This window comes from Hemitrygon akajei, chromosome 20 (assembly GCF_048418815.1).
Source record: "Hemitrygon akajei chromosome 20, sHemAka1.3, whole genome shotgun sequence".
Lineage (NCBI taxonomy): Eukaryota > Metazoa > Chordata > Chondrichthyes > Myliobatiformes > Dasyatidae > Hemitrygon > Hemitrygon akajei.
Window position 1 is genome coordinate 71,564,450 of NC_133143.1, and position 12,220 is coordinate 71,576,669.

The 12,220-nt window shown below is 39.9% G+C and overlaps 1 protein-coding gene across 4 annotated transcripts in view; it reads right to left on the reverse strand.

Annotated features, from left to right (window-relative positions):
* stk31 (serine/threonine kinase 31) overlaps positions 1–12,220 on the reverse strand; it is a 152,405-nt gene that overhangs the window by 45,194 nt on the left and 94,991 nt on the right. For all 4 annotated transcript variants that reach the window (XM_073024606.1, XM_073024607.1, XM_073024608.1 and 1 more), the window contains exons 14-17: positions 11,082–11,201; positions 7,497–7,628; positions 5,285–5,386; positions 220–300 (exon numbers count right to left, since the gene is read on the reverse strand). In XM_073024606.1, coding sequence (XP_072880707.1) covers positions 220–300; positions 5,285–5,386; positions 7,497–7,628; positions 11,082–11,201 — 435 coding nt within the window. The remainder of the gene's footprint in view (positions 1–219; positions 301–5,284; positions 5,387–7,496; positions 7,629–11,081; positions 11,202–12,220) is intronic.

Genomic DNA, 12,220 nt, shown 5'->3' on the forward strand with positions numbered 1-12,220 from the left:
CTGGATTTCCAGCATCTGCAGAATCTCCAGTGTTCATCACTCAGTTAGTCAGTATTTGTAGCCGAACAGATAGGACACATACGGTTTGGCACTGAAATTCAATCAGGTCAATAAAAATTTACAATAAAATGCTTTGGGGCAATAATCCCCCCCCCCCCCCAGTTTAAAAAGGCCAAGAACATGCAAGAATTGATCCAGTGGACATTTACTGCTCCGTACCATGTAACTCTTGATTGCAGCCTCAGGATGGAGGAGGGCAAGCTCAGGAAACCAATTCTGAACAATATTGGCAAGTCTCTCCTGTCGAGGAAAAACACAGCCATTCAACTGCCACGTCTAACAAATCCATAGAACTGCAGAAACTATTTCTCTTGATATTCTAACAAATTTGTAATTAATTACAAATGTAAACTTCTTGGAAATAGTTGGATAAATAAAACATACTAAATTGAGTAAAATTAAGCACTTTTCATTTCTTTACTTTTGAGTATACTGAAATCAAAGTAGATTTATAATCAAAGTACATACACGTCACCATATATGACCCAGAGATTCATTTTCTTGCAGGCATTCACAGTAAAAGGAAGAAATACACTAGAATTTATGCAAAACTACACATAAAGCCTGACAAACAATGTGCAAAAGACAAATAGTGCTAATAAAAATAAGTAATACCAAGAAGGTTGCTCTTTAAGGTTGTTATAGCCAGGTGTGGTGATAAGCTCCAACTACCTATTGAATGCTCTCAGTGGCTGCGTCTCCAATAGCCTCTGACAGCTCCTGGCTTTGCTACTAGGCCCAGTGAAACTGCTTCTATTGACAGGAGAAGGGACAAAGGTGGGTAACTAGCACCTTAAATCTAGTCGCTTCAGTCAGATGGGGCTCGTCAGTCAGAGAAGGAGAAGAAAAGGCTCCAATCCAAAACCTCTGGTGCCTTGCAGCTATATCCGCTCATGGGGAAGGCTCTGGGAGCAAAGGCCAGCAGAAAGTCTAGAGCTGGAGTGTCTAAGGCAGTCCAAAGTCGGGCTCAATGCTGACTGGCAACTCCTGCAATGCTGCTGCTGCTGAACTGTATACGTCTGGATTCAGCAGCTGCATGGAGAGGGGAGCCTGCCCATGGGCAAGCTTGCTTTCCATATCATACTGCCTTGGCTTGTGCATCACATAGACAGCTGGGACATACCTTGGAAAGAATTTCTTCAGCCTCCATACAATATAGCACACTGGGTACGCTAACACAGATGATACAAGGGACTTGTAAAACTTGGGTGTGACATTTTCATTTAACACTATGTTACCCTTGATATGTTTGTGTTCTCAAATGCCATCTTTGAACACTGCTGTGGCATAATCTAATACCTTTCCTAATTTGCTTTCAACTGACTATTTCAGGGGATGCTCCAATCAAATTGTAGCTGCCTCAGTCAATTACCATCTCAGAATACTGGCCCTCCTGTTTTTAACCACATACAAACCCAATGTGGATTGTTGGTTGTTGTATTTCACTGTTACAAATGCCATTCCCACAGGAGTTATCTTTTCTCCAGTAGAAATTCTTAGCTGGATATCTATAGGCTTCAGTTTAAGTGTCTTTGAAATGCAATTAAAATTCATTTTGTGGAATGACTGAAACAGCCAAGCCAGTGTCCAATTTCATTCTAATTAATTTGCTGATCACTTCTGGTGTAAGCCATATTGCTTGTCCCTTGTTGGTTTTCACATTAGAAGTCTCAAGACTATCCAGTCCTGTGTCACTTTCATCATCACCAGATTTTTCATCAACAGCATGCAGATTCATACTCTTTTTGGAACTGCAGCTTGGTTTTTTATATTTTTTTCTTCCCTGTGCAGTCCATTTATTTTTGTCTGCTCAACATACTCTTGGTATGTGTCCTACTTTGTTGCAATTTCTGCAAGTTTTGCCTTTAAATCTGCATTAGTCTGGCATATGTGAGCCCCTGCCACAACAGTAACACAATTTGTTTGACCAGGATAGTTTCTATTTATATGTTGGAATTTTGTTCATGCTCACTTTCATTACTGACTGCAACTCAGATGAGTATCTGGTTGCTGTTTCCATTAATACAGCTATTTCAATTGCCATTTAAAATGCATGCTGTGCTTTAGTTGGGAGGCATTTTTGAATGCTCTCTTACAAGATTCCACCAACTAAGTGATACGTCAGGGCATCATTAAGCCTACGGCTGAACTGAGAATGCTCAGACAATTTCTTCAATTCATGCACAGACACTGAAATGGGCTCCCCTTCACTTTGATTCCACTTATGAAACCTAAAGTGTTTTTGCAAACAACAATGGTTTTGGTTCTAAACGTTCCTGCATTACTTTCACAATATCAGCAAAGCTCATTTTGGCTGGTTTAGTTGGAGCAGTCAAAATTCTAAGCAAACTTTTAAATCCAATGCACTCAACAGAACTGGCACTTGCTATTTCATTTGCTTCAAAATACTGCTCAATTAGCTCAATATACAAAATCAAATCATCTCTTGTGTAATCAAACACATCAATCTTTCCGGTGTAGCCAGCCATTTCTGTTCTTTCTTTTAATGACATTATCACCCACTACTCACCATTTATGAACCCGTGAATTTGTCTGTTTTCTACCCTTTTTATAAATTTGACCATTTCTGTCTCCATTTCAGAAGAACAGGACCTGCGATATTTTTACTCAATTGTTTCTCGCTGCACTTTTAAAAAATTCGAATGCCTCACAGTGCTTCAACTGGCAGGTAGTTGTCTCGGGTTCATTTTAAAAGTACCTCATTGCCACTGCTGTTTTATAACTCTAAAACAAAATCTAATTGCAAGAAAAAGATGGGAGCCCAGGAGAACGTGTCTTAGTTCATTTTTAATTTAAGCAACCCATACAAGTACGATGCAGTGGCGTGAGAATGTATGCCATTCACGTGCTTCATGTAACTCCTGTGACTCAGTTGGTGTCAAACTGTACTGGTTTCTGCTGTTCCTCTGGATTTGTCAGCTGTGTGGAGAGAGGGAGCCTGCTGCATGGGCAACAGCTTGCTCTCCATTGTGTACCACCCTGGATTGCATACCAGCTTGGGTACCATGTAGACAGTTAGGACACGATATGCATGGTCGACCCCAATGAATGGAGGGTCCCAATACTGAAGATGAATTGTAGGGCAGAATCTCAGGAAAGAGATGATTAAACAAAGAGTAAATTATAAAAACAACTGACAGGTTGAGGTGAACATATATAGGAAACTAGAAAGCACCAAGAATCTATTGTAATCATCCCCTGGAGCTTCGTGAACGATCCAAACTGCTCTCCACAATACAATGGGCAAATTTTTTGAAAATTTCAGTAAATTGATAAATTGTGACATGTACCAATATATCGCAAAAAACTTCTCAAATACCGTTCATAAAAATTAAATCATTACAGCAATGCATTGATGTACAGGGCAAAACAATAACAGAATGCAGAATAAAGTGTTACAGTTACAGAAAAAGTGCAGTTCAGATAGAAAATAAGGTGTAAAGACATAACAAGGTAGATGGGGAGCTCAAGAGTCTATCTTGTCATGTGGGAGACTGCTAAATAGTCTTATAACAGCAGGACAGATGTTGTTCTTGGGTCTGGTGGTACGATTTCAGGCTTTTGTATTACCGTAGGATGCATGTAGTATCCAAGACATCTTTAAGGAGCAATGCCTCAGAAAATCACCATCCATCATTAAGGACCCCCATCACCCAGGACATGCCTTATTCTCATTGCTACCATTGAGAAGGAAATAGAGGCCTGAAGAGAGACACTCAATGATTCAGGAACAGCTTCTTCCTCTCTGCCATCTGATTTCTGAATGGACACTGAACTTACAAACAATACCTCACTACTTTAGTTCTACTTTTGCCCTAATTGTTCAATTAAACTATTTTTTATATATAACCATATAACAATTACAGCACGGAAACAGGCCATCTCGGCTCTTCTAGTCCATGCCGAACACTTACTCTCAACCTAGTCCCACTGACCTGCACTCAGCCCATAACCCTCCATTCCTGTCCATATACCTATCCAATTTTTTTTTTTAAATGACAATATCCAGCCTGCCTCTACCACTTCTACTGGAAGCTCATTCCACACAGCTACCACTCTCTGAGTAAAGAAATTCCCCCTCGTGTTACCCTTAAACTTTTGCCCCCTAACTCTCAACTCATGTCCTCTTGTTTGAATCTCCTCTACTCTCAATGGAAAAAGCTTATCCACGTCAACTCTATCTATCCCCCTCATAATTTTAAATATCTCTATCAAGTCCCCCCTCAACCTTCTACGCTCCAAAGAATAAAGACCTAACTTGTTCAACCTTTCTCTGTAACCTAGGTGCTGAAACCCAGGTAACATTCTAGTAAATCTCCTCTGTACTCTCTCTATTTTGTTGACATCCTTCCTATAATTTGGTGACCAGAGCTGTACACAATACCCCAAATTCGGCCTCACCAATGCCTTGTACAATTTTAACATTACATCCCAACTGCTATACTCAATGCTCTGATTTATAAAGGCCAGCATACCAAAAGCTTTCTTCACCACCTTATCCACATGAGATTCCACCTTTCGGGAACTATGCACTATTATTCCTAGATCACTCTGTTCTACTACATTCCTCAATGCCCTACCATTTACCATGTATGTCCTATTTTGATTAGTCCTACCAAAATGTAACACCTCACACTTATCAGCATTAAACTCCAACTGCAATTGTTCAGCGCACTCTTCTAACTGGCCTAAATCTCTCTGCAAGCTTTGAAAACCTACTTCATTATCCACAACGCCATCTAGCTTAGTATCATCTGCATACTTACTAATCCAATTTACTACCCCATCATCCAGATCATTAATTATATACACACATTATTGAAAACTACACCCCAGATCCATTCAAATTCACTAATAAAAAATTTTCACGTAATCTTGAAATAGAATTTGAAATTGTATCTTTTAATAAAACACAACCATCAGTAGATAATTCATTGTTTTTTCCTTGAAAGCTGGGATTTAAAAATTGAAAAAGGATTATTGATATTATAATAATAAATAATAATAAACAGATGAACTATACACAAGGAATGTTGGCAAAACCAGTAGATACCATGTCCTTCCATTTGTGTTTGATATTTTCAACTTTATGTCAACAATATGACTTTTCAGTAAATTTACTCTTTTCACATTTAATACAATTTCTGTCATATCCCAACTGGAACTACTCAGTTATTCTGACATTGAGTTTTAAAATTCTTACATATTCTTTTCTTTCACAGTAGATTTCTTCGTGGACCTCATCTCTAAGTTTCTGAATTTCTTCTTTGATTTTTTGAGTCTTCACATCATCGAAATAGCCCAACTACAGGAAGAAATTGTACATTTATCTGTGCACAAGTAACAATATACCTTCTGTAATTTATAAATCCATGTAACCGCACATCACATTAGCTCTGTACAGTATATCCTTCACCACTATTGAAGCAGATTTAGTTGTAAAGTCAAACCTGTTTCAAAAGGTGAGATTGTAAATGGATTATATTTGCAGAGTTGCCACTGCATTGCTTATAGGGCCTCCAAGCCATCATGCTTCTGCTAACCATGATGTGACCAGCATAGCGGCTAATGGACAGCTTTGTAGCACCAGCATTCACACAGCTGTCTGTAAGGAGTTTGAACATTCTCCCCATGACCACGTGGGTTTCACCCTAGCTGCTCCGGTTTCCTCCCACAGTCCAAAGATGTTTGTGTTAGGGTTAGCAATTTGTGGGCGTGCTATGTTGGCGCCAGAAGCCCCCAGCACATCTTTGGATTGTGTTGGTCATTCACACAAAATAATGCATTTCACTCTATGTTTCAATATTTCATTGTACATTGACAAATAAAGCTGATCTTTAATCTTCACCTTTAAACTGGCAACACAATACATAAACCAAAACACAAAATGTTGGAGGAACTCAGACAATATCAATGGATAGGAATAAGCAGTCGACACTTTGGGCCAAAATCCTTCATCAGGGCTGGAAAGGAAGGGGGAAGAAGCCAGAAAAGATGGGGGGGAGGGGGAGAAGTACAAGCTGGCAGGTGATTGGGGAAAACAGGTGAGGGGAAAGGGAGATGAAGAAGCTGGGAGCGGATAGGTGTAAAAGGTAAGGGTTGAAGGAGAGGAGAGTGGACCATGGGAGAAAGGGAAGGAGGACAGGTACCAGAGGGAGAAGGAAGGTGAAGGTGAATGTGATGGGTAGGCTTTGTGGATTGGTGAAAAGAACAGAACAGGTAGTGGGGCCAAAAGGATAAAGGAAAACAAAGGCGGGGGGAATAGAGGTGTGTCTTTACTGGAAATCAGAGAAGTGGCATCAGGTTGCAGAGGGCCAAAATGGAATACAAGATGGTGTTCGTCCAACCTGCGTCTGGCTTCTACGTGGCAGTGGAGGAGTCTGTAGATAGACACGTTGACGTGGGAATGGCAACTGGGGTACATGGAAGTACATAATCACCACAACCCTAAAACCAATTACCTTCCAAAATTTATCTTGACAAATACTCTGATGAATTTCTTTCCTGAGATCTATTTTTCAGTATAATTCCCAAGTTCAATTCAGAAGCAGTGAAGGCAGGTTGAACAATTATCACCTTCCTGTTTGTGCGAAAAGCGGCTGCCACCTAACTGTCACAGATCTTCATTTGCAGTTAATGTTTGCCATGTCTCAGGATGGTGTCTGGGGCTTTGCAGATTCATCTGTTTTTCCAGTGTCAGGCCAATGATTCAAAAAGAGAAGATTTTGTCAATGGTCAACAGCTCAATGAAAAGGGTTGGCTTCACAGACGCTGTCTGCCCTGTCCCACATTACCTGCAGTGCTTTACCACAATCAAATTACAAGTAAGGCATCGCAATTCTGGTCACCTAACTACAGGAAAGATAGCAATAAAATTGAAAGAGTACAGAGAAAATTTACAAGAATATTTCCAGGACTTGGGGACCTGAGTTATAGGGGAAGGTTGAACAGATTAGGACTTTATTCCCTGGAATGTAGAAGAATGAGGAGAGATTTGATAGAGGTATACAGAATAATGAGGGGTATAGATAGGGTAAATGCGAGCAGACTTTTTCCACTGAGGATGGGTGAGACTATAACTAGAGGTCATGGGTTAAGGGTGAAAGGTAAAGTGCTTAAGGGAAACCTGAGGGGAAACTTCTTCACTCAGGGTGGTGACAGTGTGGAATGAGCTGCAGTGGTACACGCAGATTTGATTTCAATATTTAAGAGAAATTTGTATAGGAACATTGATGGAGGGCTATCGGGTGCAGATCGCTGGGACTAGGCAGAATAACAGCTCAGCCCTTACTAGATGGGCCTGTTTCTGTGCCATAGTCTCTATGGCTATAATTTTTGCTCTTCAACCACCTTAACAATGCATTTGGAACTATACAAGATGCAACATCCTGTAAGCAATCAAAGTTATACATTACATCTTCAATGTTGTTCTTTTCAACCAGTTTCCACCTCAGCTGAGCTTTAAGATTCTTCACTGAACTTCTGATCGACAGCAGATGTTCAACATTGGGACTAGTATTGAACCAGTGCCCAACTTGTTCCTTAAACTACAGAAAGAGAAAAGACAAACTATTAATTTTGAAGATACCAAAAATACACCGGTGTATTTTCTGCAGACCTCATTCTGTAAGGTGGACATACAGTAATGCTATCATATATACTGTACATCCTGTAACATATGCACAAACTGTCAAAACATTTATCATTCTTACAAAGCTTTCATCAGCTGTAAGTACAGCAGACACTGAAGACTGGCATTCCCAAAAGGACTGAAAGAAATTACTCTACCCTTCTAGGAATGTTGATGAAGATTTGATCCAGATATGAATAAAGTTGCTCCAGCTTCAAACTTTGAGCCACATGCACAAATAACATCAGCAGACTAGTTATTACGGAGTTTGAAACAAAGGATCACAAGCAGAATCCACCAGAAAGATAAACCGCTCTTTAATCTTCAGCATCTCTGCACGTTGACTGGAGTCTCCTTTGACAGTGAATGATCAGTGTCCTGATTTAGACTAGCTGACCACATTACCACATTTGTGGCTCTCACAACTCTGACTGACAAGGCCTTGCTTGTGCCTTCTAAGATTCTATGTCAAGTGACAGGGAGATGGATGAATACATCCCTTATTTTGGTAGGCACTTTTTTTTTACTGACTGAGGAGGACTGATATTCTTGCAGGAAGGTTTGTTAATGCTGCACGGTGGGGTTTAAACTAGAGTTGCAGGGAGATAAGAACCACAGTGCCATAACAGTTAGTGGAGAGGTTCTGGAGTCAGATGTTGGTAAGATTTCAGACAAAGTCAGGAATCAAAAGGTTGAGCATGGTGCGACTAGTATCCTGAGCTGTGTATATTTCAATGTGAGAAGTATCAAAGGAAAGCTGGATGGCAGTACTGAAGATGAGGAAGCTGGTTTGCAAACAGGCAATGTGTAATGAGGGGAGGCCATTGACTGGACAAAATTGCAGTCAACAGGATGAACTGCAACATAAAAGGCAGACAAAATTGAAAAAGGTGAACACTGGACTGAAGACGTTGTATCTCAATGTGTGCAGTATATGGAATAGGATCGAATGACGCAGCACAAATACAGATTGGCAGATATGAAGTTGTATGCATTACTGAATCATGGTTGAAAGAAGGTTATTGCTAGAGACTTAACATCCAAGGATACACATTGTATCAAAAGGACAGGCAAAAAGGCAGATGGTTTTGCTCTGTTGGTTAAAAAAAAGAGATCAAATCCTTAGAAAAAGGTGGCATGGGGTCAGAAGGTGTTGAACTATTCTGGATAAAGCTAAGGAACTGCAAGACTCTGATGTGAGTTGTATACAGACCTCAAAACATAGTAAAGATGTGGCGTACAAATTACAACAGGAGATAGAAAATGCATGCCAAAAGGGCAATGTTATAATAGTCATGGGGGATTTCAATATACAGGTAGATTGGGAAAAAAATCAGGTTGGTGCTGGATTCCGGGAGGGGGAATTTCTAGAGTGCCTATGAGATGGCTTTTTAGAGCAACTTGTGATTGAGACCACTAGAGGATCGGCTATTCTTAGTAAACTATTTAAGAACTTTTTAAAAGCTATTTATTAATGCTTTTTGAGAGGGTGATTTTAGATGCATATTTATATTGAGTTAAGTATTGTATGTAATTAGTTTTGCTACAATAAGTGTATGGGACATTGGAAAAATGTTGAATTTCCCCATGGGGATGAATAAAGTATCTATCTATCTATCTATTCTGAATTGGGTGTTGTGCAATGAACCAGAATTGATTAGAGGTCAAAAAGAACTCTTAGGGGCAAGTGATCATAACATTCACATTGAAATTTGAGAAGGAGAAGCTAAAGTCAGATATATCAGTATTGCAGTGCAGTAAAGGAAAATATAAAAAACTGAGGTGTGAGGGGACTTTGGAGTCCTTGTTCAGGATTCCCTATAGGTTAATTTGCAGGTTGAGTCTGAAGTGACGAAGGCAAATGTAATGTTAGCATTCATTTCAAGAGGACTAGAACATAAAAGCAAGGATGGAAAGCTGAGACTTTATAAAGCACTACTGAGGCCTCACTTTAGAGTATTGTGAACAGTTTTGGGCCCCTTATCTAAGAAAGGAAGTGCTGAAACTGGGGAGGGTTAGAAAGAGGTTCACAAAAATAATTCCAGGATTGAGCGTCTGATGGCTCTGGGACTGTATGTGCTGGAATTTAAAAGAATGAGGGGCGACCTCATTGAAATCTACTGAATAGTGAAAGGCCTTGATCGAGTGGATGTGGAGAGGATATTTTCTATGGTGGGAGAGTCTAAGACCAGAGCAAACAGCCTCAGAATAGAGGGGTGTCCTTCTAGAACAGAGATAAGGAGGAATTTCTTTAGCCAGTGTGGTGAATCTGTGGAATTCCTTGCCTCAGGCAGCTGTGGAGGCCAAGTCTTTATGTATATTTAAGGCAAAGGCTGACAGATTCTTGATTGGTCAGAGCATGAAGAGACATGGGGAGAAGGCAGGAGATTGGGGCTGAGAGGAAAATTGGATCAGCCATGATGAAATGGTGGAGCAGACTTGATGGGCCAAATGGCCCAATTCTGTTTCTATACCTTATGGACTAGCAAAAAAAGAGCAGCTAGAGGATCTCAATTGGTCAGGTAGCATCTGTGGAGGAGAATAAACAGTCAAAATTTCTGACTGAGGCCCTTTATCAGGAATCAAACTTGTGTTTCAGCATTGCAGAGGACCTCTCCTGAGAAAAGCCAACAAAAAGTAGTGGATACAGCTCAGTCTATGATGGGTAAAGCCCTCTCCATCTCTGAGCACATTGCATGGAGCTCTGTCGCAGGAAAGCAACATCTATCATCGAGAACCCCTGCCATCCAGGCCATGATCCTGCCTTGCTACTGCCATCAGGAGCTTTAGGTCCCACACCACCACGTTCAGGAATATTTATTATCCTTCAACAATCGGGCTCTTGAACTAACTGGATAACTTCACTCACACCCATACTGAACTGATTTCATGACCTGTGGACTCAGTTTCAAGGACTCTACATCTTATGCTCTCAATGTTTATTGCTTATTTATTATTTTTTCTCTTTTTATATTTGCAGCTTGTTGTCTTTTACACATTGGTTGTTTGTCCATCTTTTTGTATGCATATTTCATTGATTCTATTGTGTTCCTTTGAATTTACCATCAATGCTCACAAGAAAATGAACCTCAGTATAGTATATGGTGCCATATGTATTTTAATAATTAATTGACTCTGAACTTTGAAACCAAACTGTTGGTAACTGAACATACTTACATCAGTATCAATATTCAACACAGCAAGAAAGCAAACGGAATTCTGCTCCACATTTTCAAACTGTTGAGTTTTCTAAATGACTCTGTTTTACTTTTGACAATTAGGGATGTTTAGAATGAAGTTCAAATGAAATTATTGCCATTCTAGAAACAGAAAGTGGCTGTGAGAGGTTTATCACTTGTCATAACATTACCTGAACACTGTCAGCATGTCTGCGTTCAATAATCGAAAGTAAGTCCTGTTCCTCTTCAATCTTCTGCATCACTTCGTTGAAGGCACCACGGATAATCTTATTATCAGCTTCACCGCTTTGCTTTTAAATAGGATTTTTAAAAACATTATGAATTTACCCAAATGAAAGTTCGCACATCCCATTTGACCCTTACCAATTTTAAATTGATCATTGTAGAGTGCGTTCTATCTGGATTTCAGAAAAATGCAGAGTTCTGGACACCACTCAGCACGCCACATGAATGAGCCTCTTCTCTGTGGACTCTGTCTACACTTCTCACTGCATCAGTAAAGCAGCTCTCTCTCCCCTTTCTCATTGGCCAGAAGATACAAAAACCTGAAAGCATGAACCACCAGGCTCAAAGACAGCTTCTATCCAACTGTTATATGACTATTGAATGGTTCCCCAGCATGGTAAGATAGACTCTTGCCCTCACAATCAATCTGCACTGCACTTTCTCTGTAATTGTTGCACTTTATTCTATATTGTCATTGTTTTACTGTGTTCTACCTCAATGCACTGTTCAATGACCTGATCTGTATGACCAGTAGTTTTTTCTAAAAAAAAAGTGGTGGGTGCATGGAATGCACTACCAAGGGTGGTGGTAAAGGCAGATACATTAGGGGCATTTAAGAAACTCTTGAATAGACATGTGGATGATAGAAAAATGGAGGGTTATGTGGAAGGGAAGAGTCTGATTGATCTTGGAGTAGGCTATAAGGTCAGCACCACATCATGGGCCGAAAGATCTGTACCGTACTATAACATTCTTTGTAACTCAACACAAAACAGTATCAGAACTAAAACACTTCCTGAGAATGACTGGATGGAAGTGAAAAAAGAAATACCTTTAATTTCAATTGACTACATTCCCCATACTGCATATTTACAGTTCATGCCTAATCGGGAGTGACAGGTATTAATATCAGGGTTTAAGACATTTCCCATTGCCAGCATAATGAAAATATCAAACTACAAAAGATACTCATTGGAAAGTGAAAAGCATTGTAGCTTAAAACTTACTGTAGGAAAGGTTGCGGGGAGAAGGCAGGAGATTCAATTGGGTAAGTACACAGATGCAGTAGCTTATCATTGTGCAA